Genomic DNA, 12114 nt, shown 5'->3' on the forward strand with positions numbered 1-12114 from the left:
TAAAGAATTCCTAGAGGAAGGCCAACTTTTGGTGAATTTTCTTGATGGCTTGAGTGATGTGTTAATTATATTTTAAGTTACCAGCAAGACACCAAGAAGCTTTGTGTTGGGAACTGTTTCAATTGAGATATTATTTGCTGATGTGATGCTGAAGGATTGTTTCTATGCTGACAGAGATGTAAGTAAAAACAACATTATTGATTTATTTGATTGATTTTTAACATTTAAACGTAGTTGGTAATCATCTAGTCAGGCCTCAAATGAAGAAAAGGAGTCCTGATGAAAAGGAGCCATGGGTCAACCTCTGCAGTAGCAGTAGACTTGGTGCAGAGCCTATGAGCATGACATTGCCTGAAAATTGCATGATGGAAGATTCTTTGGTAGCTTTGTGAAGATTATTAGTGAATACTTTGACTAGTAAGGTTAAAATATATATTTAACTTGGTTTAAAATTAAACATGATTCAGAAACCATGTATAAATGTAAACACATCTGAATAATGTAACAGAGTCAGCAATGCTTCTGATCATAATTTATTCTGATTTTTATTTTTGGTATTTATTTTTATCACTGGTTATGTACTACTAAGACCATCTGTTACCATTAATATTTTGGGGGGATTTTTCCTATTATTGTTTTAGTTTTTTTTTTTTATTTTCATTTTATTTTTTCTATTGCTGTCACACTTTTTAACTCACTCTCTCCAGTGTATCTCAGGAAGTTTGCACTGTAACTTCCAATGGGCGGAGCCTGCACTGTAACTTCCAATGGGCGGAGCCTGCACTGTAACTTCCAATGGGCAGAGCCTAATCCTTCTGACAGAAACAAATTATGTCCTTACATTTCAAACAAACGTCCATAAATCTGGGACCACAGGGGCTATGAAAGAAATATAAATGGCAAATTCTTTAGCATAAACTACTTTTATAGTGGTAGCATTCTTTAGGTTACCGATATTAAATGGAATTTTATAAGTCACAGTGCACACAGTAACTGTTACCGTTGTAATATTTTATTAACAACTTACACTATCTTGCAATATCTCAGCAACCACTCAAGTTACACACATACTGTCTGCAGCATTTTATTCATCTAGCTGACAGCTTTCATATGACACTAAGTTATGTCTGTGTTACTTGGTTGTTAAGATATTTAGAAAAATGTGAAAATATCTATATAAATTAATATCACAAAAACAACAGTCAATATCCCTTTACCTGCACTAGACAGAGGTCAAATATTATGCAGTTGAGTTTGCCATTGTGTAAACCTTAAGATGAAATCTTTTAAAGCCTTGTACATAGCATGGTTTTGGAATTATTGATGCAAATATGAGTAAGAAGTATTTGACGCCTAGAGATGTCAGTAGGAGTTAACTGCAGATGTACCTGAAGGTGTCACTCGGATGTAATGAGATAAGAGGCACAGTTTTTTTTTACCTCAATCTGACAAAAGCCATTTAGGTAAAAATGCTTTTCTTTTGAGATCTTTTCTGTGTTAAAGCAGCTTTGCTTACTTTTTTGAAGATACCTAGGTGTCAAATTTAGTTAAAGGATGGTACTTTTCCTTCTTAGAATCAGACTCTAGTCTAATTACTTCTTCTAATTGTGGTATGTTTATTGACTTCAGTCTATTATGTTTTATCTTACTTGTATCTAGGTTATAGTTCTTCAGAGCTTCTGATTTTCTCCATACAGAATTTGGTTATTCTTTGTGGAATGTATGGTTTTCCGTTGTACCTGATTAGTTCTCAGGTATACATTTTATCTGACTTTGACTATTAATTATCTCTGTCTCTATTTTTATTGTCTTTATTTTTATTTTATTCCTGGTACTTTTGTACCAGTTTTATGGTTGTGTGCTGGAGATTTCATTTTCACTTGCTCCCTGACTAGTATTCTGGGATTGGTTTAGGCTTTCTATCTGACTTTTACTCTTTATTTAAATTATTTTTATTTAATTTTATTTTTGTTTATGGTGTTCCCTGAGTCAGAAGATTGTTAATCTGAGAATTTCCTTCTTTTATTTATGTTTTAGGATTTTGTTTTGGATTCTGAGGACTTGTCTTGTTAGCAGGGATGGTTGTTAATTTACATTAATTTTGAGGACATGGTTGTTTATATTTTATGTACATTTTTTCAAGTGTGTGGTTTACCTCTGTGTATATAAGGCTTCTTTTCTTGTGGTTTAACCAATGACCTATTATGTTGGATATGCCAATTCATTCTGTAAATTTTTACCAGTCACGAAGATTCATTTTACCATTAGGATTTTGAGATAATTGATGGACAGATGGATGGTTTTGAGATGAGACCTGTTGGGTGGCACCTAAATCTCATTTTAATATTGCATTTTAATTACTTTTGAATACTGTGGGTGGTTAGCCTATCATGAGTCACCCCATTTTCTTAACTCATGTTTATGGATGTTTTTCAATATTAATTTATGACTTTGTTGTTCATGTATATATATCCTCGGATAAAGCTGCTTTTTAAAAGATGATCTGATGAAGTCTAATTAGTGAACAGATATGCTTAACATAGCTTCCTAACTTCTAACTCAAGCAGGATACCTGAAAACAGCAGAATGTCATTACAAAGCTGTTGAACTTCCTTTTTGTTGAATAGTGAAAGCATTAGTAGCTTCTGAACATTGATCTGTAACTAAATAAATACAGCAATTCCCAGTGTACAGTCCATGAGTGTACGACGTGCATAAACCTTCAAGTGTACGTGTAAATAAATAAATGCATAACGTAGTAAAGCTGTAATATCAGTGCACGGCACAAACTCCACACAGACAAACTCAAATACCAGCAAAATCAAAGTACACACTTGGCTTGTCAATCATAATATTGAACAAAGTTGAATGCTTTGGGGGAAAAAAATAAGAAACTGAAAGGACACAAACTCCTGCTATTATTATTGCACGTCTGCATCCACAACCAGCGCAGTAACGGGCAGAGTGGCACCACCAGCTGCAATTATCCACATACACTATAGTCATGGGTGCTCGATGGTGCCGCCTTGTTATATCCATTGAAGTTCAATGTTCCAAGGCAGTCGATACTTTCCCTACTCAACGAGGAGGAAGTTACACAGCTTTGGAACAAATTCTTCCAGTCACAGTATCCTGCATTGATTAGAGGTTAGGAAGCCACTTATACATGAATAAAGATGAGCTTTTTCAGTGAGCAAGTCTTGGCCATATTTTTTTATTTTTGTTATTTTAAAACTAAGTCCTGACTTTTGAAGTTTTAGACTGCTTTTATTATTTTTATTATTATTATGAATTCTGGATTTTAGTTAACTGGCCTGTGTTTGCAACAAACAAATAAGTGAAGACAGCCTGCTCCTCTCAAGCTGGGATCAGCTATTGCCCTGGCATCTCTGATTGTGTTCATGGGAAATCAGACTACTACTCGGCTTGTACTAAGCATGCATGAACCTTGTTATAACCTCACTTCAGCCCTCTAACAGTCATAGAAGCCAGGGCTTTGTTATAACCTCACTTCAGCCCTCTAACAGTCAAAGAAACAGGGGAAAAAAGAGAAAGAATTGTAAGTACAATCCATTGTATTGTATAAATAACACTCCAGTGCAAAACATCTGAAGTGGGAATGATAATTAAATAAATTAAAAATATTATCCAACACCATTCATGGTTAAATCTCTGAAGCAATATAGGAAGAACAATATGTGATATGAATTACTCCAGAATAATGACACAAATAGTGAATACATGCATCACCACTAATACATCTGTGAACCCAGGCAATGTTGAACATTACTCACATTTAAAGTTACTACCGTCACAAATTATGTAGCTTTTCAAATATAAAATTGCTGTTTTAAGATATAACTTCTAATTTTTCTACTATGGTTACAATATGAAATTCAGTAAGGTATTCATTTACCATTTTTGATCTGCATCATAAAAGTCCATTGTTATATTATTGCAGAGGATTAAAGTATGAATCTGGCTACTCTCAGTCATTTTATGCATTTAAAGAGTATTATGATACCTTCCAACAGAGAATAACAAATACCTGCAACTGTTTACATTTGTTGTCCACCACAAGTTTCCATTTCAGTTTGTTTTCAAGTTGAAAATCTCCAGATGATTCAAGGATGCAGTTTCCAGAATTCAGTTTAAAGATGAGTTCATAGTTTGTCTGGTTCCCTGCTCGGATGGATATCTTGTTTTCCTCTGGGATACTCTTCAGAAATGACATGTTGTGGTGGAAACTGATCTCTGCATTGAGTTCTGGATGCCATAATGATTTCACTTCTAGAGTGGCTGAATTTGCATCCAACAGAATTGTTGTACCAAATTCAGCTTTACATGTGTCAGTCTGCAAGCTGCCCTTAAACTGAGAGTGGGCAGGAATGCTGAAGTCCTGAAAAATACCAAAGTCATTGTAACTATTACAGCACTAAAGAAACTTGTTAAATTATATCTCAACAAAACTCTGAACTTAAAGTGATCAACACACAGTTAGAGAGATTGGAACTGTATTAGTTAACAGGATAGCAGATCCTACGGGATCTCTTATGTATTTAATGTGTCAGATTTCTAGTCAAATGGATCCAGAACCAGTATCCTGTGTCCAGATCTTTATCAGCATTGTGTCAATCATGGATGGATTACTATTCACAGAAGTGTGGAGACAGCAAAACCCAAAACACAAAGAGCGGTCTTATTATCAAGAAAAAAGGCAGAGGATTATAAAAGTAATCTGTTGCCAAAGGAAACACATACTGCAAAAATGAATAAAAATAAAAACAGCAAGACAGAATAGTGAATGCTAATTACAGAAACAAAAGACTTTCGATAATATTCTCTTGTTAAAAACATGAAAGGCAGAAAGAAATCCATGAACTGAAAGTTTAAAGCTACTTTATTTTAGAACATCTCAACAGAAATGACAACTGAAATAATAAATAAAGATGGACAAAAAAAAGAAGAAATAGCAACAGTATTATAAACACAATGTAAAAGAAAATTAAAGACAGCTGTGGGGAAGTTCCTGAGCACAAGACAGGCGAGTTGAAAGCTTCTATTTACAGGTTAACAAAGAAGTAAACAAATATATTGTGATTTGTTTTTCAATGAGGGCAGTGCAATACAAAAGTAACTAACAAAGAATAATCAGTTTCTTAAAACCACAATGTTTATAGGGTAAAAAATAACTTTATTATTTACAGAGGTTAACAGAAAAGCTACTTAAACTTGACAGAAGAAAAGTAAGCTAGAGTATAAACTTATAAACTTGTAAGAAGTAAAACAAAAATTTATTCCATAAAGGCAACAGCTGTTAAAACTGCCACACTGACAAAGTGCTAACTTTTTGTTGGACCAATGTCTTAGTTGCTGTGTGCTCAAATCGAAAGGCACATAGTTGAAATAAGTGCTTTTGCAATGGTGCAAACCCCTTGCAGCAGGCAGCCCCCACCTCCCCATGCGATACTTATGTGCATCTACTCCAAGGTAACACTATCACAAGGAGAGGGGAACGATGTGATCTGTGTGTATATAGGACTGTCTCCCCCATCCAAGACAGTCAATTTATCATTCAGCACTTGCTCATTTGGATACTGAATAAGGTGAGTTTGGTCATTTGATTATTAAATAGGTGTCAGCAGTACAAACAGACTACATACAGGAAAAATGCAAAACATCACACCACATCTAGAATGGTTACAACATAAGAGATAAAGGTTCTGCCACCTGTAAGATTATTTATGAACACCAAAGCCTGGAAAAGAAAGACTTTCCTTAAGAAACCATAGACAAACGTCATTAACTGATATGATCTGAAATTCTTGACAGATGTGCCAAGAGACAAACTAGATGAAAAACTAAAGTTATATACTAATAACAACAATAGATCTATGTTGTCTGATCTGACTGGATCCAACCTCAGCAATAATCCTGAAGCTCTTTGGTTCCAGGGCTCTGACTCCTCCCCTACCCATAATTCCCTGAACTCCACCTCAGTACCTCAGATTGGGTTTACCCCCTTTAATTAATACACCCACATGCATGAAAACATATAATTTCTGTTCCAAACTAACTCCAGAATATATGACATAGAAAATTGTCAGGTTATGGGAAACTGGCAGTAAGCACTGCTCAAAGACATGGAATGCCGAAGTCAACCCAGTCATCAGAATCCTGTTTGTGACAATCTGAATGGGGGCAGGTGGGAGGGATATTGAACCGAATGAAAATCAGACAACATGGATCGTCATGGTAACTACATAATTTTAATATTCAATGTTGTCTATTTTTGTCAGATTCAGCAATGGGACAGATTTCCAAGCATACCAGACCCGGGTGGTATCAAGGAAGGACATTCCTGAGGATGGTGGAACCAAAGGATGAACGTGATGTAGATTGTTCATCAAGTGTGTAATAAGATACAAATGTATGACCTGTTTTCCATGTAGCTGCAGCACAAATATCATCAGTAGAGAGCCTACAGCAAAGGCTATTGAAGTGGCTACTGCCCTTAAGGAATGTGTAACAAGCCTTAGGTTTAGAATGTAAGGACAAGCCCTTTTAATTGCAAACAGGGGAAATTAATTCCGATAACCATCTGGACAGAGTCCCTTTAGCCACTGCTTTGCCAAACTTGTGCTTTAACAATGCCACAAATATCTGGTCTGATTGTATGAAGGGTTTGGTCCTATGAAGGTAGACTCTTGCCTGACAATGAATGTCCAGCATATGTACCATGTATTCACTTTTGTTTGAAAATCTCAGGAAAAAAGACTGATAAATTTATTGACTGATTCAAATTAGTCTGGGTTGCTACCTTAAGGAGGAAATCCTGGCTCTGTGAAAAAAACAAATATGAAGATTTGCATGAAAGTGCTTGCATCTAAGAAATTAATCTGGATGAAGTAATAACCACCTGAAACATTGTTTTCCAGGATAACAATTTTAAATCAACTGACACTGCTGGTTCAAAGGATGGGTAAGTCAGTGCTTGCAACATGATGGTAATATATCCCATGGAGGTACCAGGTCTCTGAGAGGAGGTATTTTTTTTTTTTTTTTTAAGTAGGTTATAGAATTATCATTGTGGCCAATGTGGACACTAGACATCGCTGACATTTGCACTTTAATAGTTGAATAACTGGATCCACTGTGGAAAAGTTCCAACAAGAATTCTAAAATGGAATGAATGGGCATAAAGAATGGGTCCAAACCTTTGACCATGGTACAAATAGAGAATCTTGTCCACCCTGCTATGGTATATTTTTGTAGTGATCTGTTTTTGAGATGCTGAAATGGTCAGTACAACCAAATCTGGAAGTCTGGTGTCTCTGGCTAATGTTAGAACTAGAGGAACCAAGTGGTTAATTTTGTGGTCTTCTGGTCTGGAGGAGACAATCTGGACAGCTGTTAGGAGATCTGGATAGTGGTCCAGCATCCATGATGGACAAATTAGTAGTGGGCACAGGAAGGGGAAACATCTTTGTCGGTGCCTGAAGGGGGCAATAAGGATGACTCTGGCATTGCATATTCTCAGTTTCTGTATGAACTTGATCATGTACGGCAAAGGGAGGAAAGCACAGAGGAGACCTGGGGACCAATTGTGGACTGTTTCCTGAGGACGCATCACAGCAAATTAACCGCTGCATTTATTGTTAGGTGGGAAGCAGACAGATCACAGCAAGGCTGGCCCCAGTTACAGAAAATCAAAAATGTCACTGCTGAATTGAAGGACCACTCCTGAGGCATCAAGACAGACCTGCTCAGCTTGTCTGCCAGTACATTGGATGACCTCGGGATACTGAGTTGCTATTAGAATGCACTGAGAAGACATCGACAATTACCAAATTCTCATGGCTTCTTGACAGGGGATAAGAGCTAGTTCCTCCCTGTTTGTTAATATTGTCTGAATGGATACCATACCCTTGGGGAGGATATCCTGAAAAGACTTCAATGGAAGGAGGACTGCCCCATCTCCAGGACATTGATGTGAAGATTGGCCTCTGTGTGTGACAAAGTGCCCTGAATTATCTTCCCTTCGAAATGCCTGCTCCCTAAAAGGGGTGTGTCCATCGTCACTATTGCCTCAGGACATCCTTGAACTACTGAATGAGACATCATCCACCAGGATATGTGCATCCTGCAAATTGGGGTAAGCTGAATCTTGGCATGAAATGTATGATAAAATTAGGACCATTGCACCACTAGGGTTCAGTGAAGTAATCATGTGTAAAAATTGGCAAACAGCATCGTGAAGATTGTGGAAGCCATTAGGCTCAGAAGATATAAAATTAGTCTCACTGACAGAGAGAGGTGGTGAAGAACCTGGTTGGGAGTTATGTGCAGGGAGAGAACCCTGGAGTCAGAAAGTCGGGCGATCTGCAAGCTTGTGTCCAGATGGCATCTGATAAATTTGTCTGCTGAGTAGCCATTCGTTAATATCTGGTGAGATTGACTGTGATGCCTGGATCTTGCAATAGCTGGGTTCTGATGACTCACTAATATATCCTGGAAGCAGCACTCAGGAGCCAATTGTCTGTGTATGAGAAGAAATGGGTCCCTTGCTAGCAGGTGCTGCCACAATGCCACTCTGCTGCCATTACTTTTGTAAACACCCTGGGGGTAGTGGTGAGACCAAATAGCAGGGCTCCGAATTATTAAGGACTGGCTCCCAGCTGGAAATAAAATCTCCTTGAATGCTTGTCTACCGTGATATTGTAGTAAGCTTCCTTGAGATTTATGGAGCACATCCAATTGTCCTTCCTCAGCAGAGGCAAAATGGACTGAAGTGTGACCATCCAGCACTGATTCAGATTGCACAGATCCAGAATGGTCTTGAGGTTCCATGAATTCTTTGGTACTAAAAAGAACAACTAATAGACTCTGGAATCTAGTTGGTCTTTGGGGACCAGGTGGATGACTTTTTTTCTAGCAGCTTGAACATTTCTGCTGCTGTAAGTTCCCACTGACTGGGTGCAGCATAAGGAACTTTCTTCTTTTTGGTGGCAAGAAGGAAAGCAGTACATAATAGCCCCTGGAAATTAATTTTAGCACCCTGTTATCAGGAGTGTCCCGGTAAGAGCTCTGTGACTTGTAGAACCACGTCTCCTTTCCATCCCTTTGATTACTATAGTAGCATCTCTGGGGACTGGAGAACCAGACTCTAAATACAGAGAGTCTCTTACCATGCTGTTGACTCCATAGTTTTTGTGTCTTTCACTTTAGTTCTAAATAAGGTAGACCCATTGAATGGTCACAGATGAAAGATGTCAAAGCTTTTCATAAAGTCCCAGAGATCCATCCAGGTGTGCCGACAGATGATAATGCCAATGCCTGCTCTCATCATCAGCCATCAGCTGTGTTAGAAAGTAGTCGCATGGCTATGTTAGAAGCAGACTGCAGCGTAGAAAGCTGGAAGTCCACGGTCATCTGGACATCTGCAGGCAGAATGCCCAAGAGAGACTTTAACATTTTCTTGGTCGGGTTTCTCTGAAATCTAGTGACATGAGGTTCACAGGTTCATAGGTAGGTAGGTACTAGGCTATTGGCCCTAGGGCCTATACAAGCCTAGCCAAAAAGGTACCCTGGCTTTCGTGACCCAAGAAAATTATTTTCCTGTGCCCCTGTCAAGCAGAACCACAGAAGTGATCCCCGGGGTGAATTTCCTATTACCCATCCACTCATCAAGATTTTTCTTGAAGAGTGCTAATGAGGAGCTCTGTTTGACATAGATAGGTGTGCCGACAGATGATAATGCCAGTGCCTGCTGCTGTCATCATCATGAGCTAAGTAATTCAGTGTTTAAAGGGCAAACGTTGCTAAAGTGTATGTCCACTTCCCAAAGTGATCCATAGCCCTAGACTCCCTGTTTGGGGGATGGACTGGGAAACTTTCTTCAGCTAGTGCCTTCTTTGTGGCCACCAGTACTACCATGGTGCTCACTGGTGGTAATTTGCTCCAGTGTTTGCGGTCTGCTGGTGCTGCTAAAAATGTTTCCAGTTTCTTAGGGACAGGCTCCACCACAGAAGGGTCCTTCGTTGTCTTTTGAGCCATCAAATGAATGAGTGGGTTAACAGGAGGTGCCATTCAGGATAAAGATGAACAGGGCTGAAAGGCTTCCAGGAGCATGGACTTGTCTTGAGAAGAATTATCAGTGAACCATCTGCCTCTGTGCTTCATCAATTCAAGGAACTCACCAAAGGTGATGCCTTCAGAGGGGGATCTAGGGGAACCTTCACCTTCATCCAAGTCTGTGTCTTTGGTGACGGACTCTTGCACACTGCTTTCTATGAACTGATTTCAGGAGGACATCAGAAGATTTTGAATCAGACTGGGAGCTAGCATAGCAAGCAGCTTGTTAATTCTGTGAAATTGGCTATCTCTGTCTAACAGGAAGGTGAGAAGCAGAAGCAATCACTAGCCTGGATTTGGATGGAACTGAACTGGAGGGAAGCACCTTTTCCCTCAGCATTGAAAAGACCCACTCAAAAGCCACAAAGACCAAGGACACTATTGGCCCTGCTGGAACCCTTCTGTCCCCCAACATGAGAGAAGCCTCGGAACTGAGAGGTCTTAGCCCCAAGACTGTCTTTGGTGCTAAACTGTTGAGAGCTGAGGTGCTGAGGGGAACAGATGGCTCCAACAGCTTCAGTATCAACCGACCCCCTGGAAACACAGTACCAAAGCTTCAGCTCTGAGCCTCTTCTGGATCCGAGCAACTCAAAGCAGAAAGACGAATGGAATCTGTTGAAGTTGTCTGTACAACTGGCACCAGAAAAGGCACTCTCGGACTGACTGGATCGGAGATAGCTAGGTCCAAGGGATGGACCAGGCCTGGATCAGTGGTTAGATGGCCTAGCACCTGATACTTTCACAGAAGACACTAATGAGAGAACACCGAGCTGAATCTGCTTTCTGAGGAACTTCCTCATCATACTGTTGACATCCTGCTCAGTCAAGCTTCTAGATGACTGAGAAGACAATGCCACCAAATGTGGTCTTGAGTACTTTCTATCCTAAGGATCGGGGAGTGCAATCTGGGATCACCATTCCAGGGAAAATAGGGACTAAGGAAGTGATAAATAGACCGAAGGAACTGATGGTTCTGAACATCTCAGAATCTTTGGATCTGAACCAGACAAGTGTCAGATCTGGTGATCTTTTTTGGGGCTTGTCTGAGTCCAATGTCTCCTTTTGTTTTGATTTCTCTGTATCTTTATCTTGCTGTTTCGCTTTCACAACACATTTGTCTCTCATTTTTCTTCTGTTTTGTACTTAGTTTTCTTGTCTTTTCCAACAGGAGAATAAGAGGAAGAAGAAGTGATTGGCATGGCGGACTCTGTCTGAGGGGGGAAGAAGACTCTTAATCAGCCTTTCCCTCCTGCTCTGAGAAGCCCGGGAGCTAAAGGAGGAGCAGACCTGATAATGAGTGCCAAGATGGGCAGTGGCCAAGCAATAGATACATAAGAAGTACAGGTCTTGGGAGGGAAGCTTGTGCACAGACTCTGCACAATCTTTAAACTCTTGTCCATCAGTAAAGACCCAAAACTGCCAAGCAAAGAACACTAACCTAACCACTGATGTAAATAATAAGTATAAATATTGTCTGCCTAAGAAAAGCACAGCACCATCTATAAACTAACGCTATACTAAAACACCTAACACTAAAAACATCTATAATATCTATATACATGTTTATCTATAAATATATATACATATATATATATATATATATATATATATATATATATATATATATATATTTATATATATATATTTATACAGACACACACAGACACACAGACACACAGAGACACACACACACACACACACACACACACACACACACACACACACACACACACTTATCCAGAGAAAAAACAGAAAACACTATAAACAAACCTATGCAAAACAGAGAACACTATAAACAAAGCTATAAAAATACCAGTTCTAGAAAAACTAAACCAACCAGAGAGAAAAAAAACTTCTCTCTGTACAGGAGGAGAAGGGCAACTGTAAAGTTTGAGCAAAACTGCATTAAAAGAATGCAGATCCTTGCAGGCCTCAAAAAAAGTTTCTGAGCACTTCAGGTAGCAAAGGGGATCTGGGGTA

General features: G+C 38.9%; 1 protein-coding gene across 1 annotated transcript in view; it reads right to left on the reverse strand.

Annotated features, from left to right (window-relative positions):
* Positions 1 to 12114, reverse strand: part of LOC122816124 — a 446542-nt gene that overhangs the window by 349424 nt on the left and 85004 nt on the right. The window contains exon 3 of the mRNA XM_044088883.1: positions 4049 to 4399. Coding sequence (XP_043944818.1) covers positions 4049 to 4399 — 351 coding nt within the window. The remainder of the gene's footprint in view (positions 1 to 4048; positions 4400 to 12114) is intronic.

The sequence above is a fragment of the Protopterus annectens genome, chromosome 12.part0 (genome assembly GCF_019279795.1).
Source record: "Protopterus annectens isolate FY-2018-M chromosome 12.part0, PAN1.0, whole genome shotgun sequence".
NCBI classification, from domain to species: Eukaryota; Metazoa; Chordata; order Ceratodontiformes; family Protopteridae; genus Protopterus; species Protopterus annectens.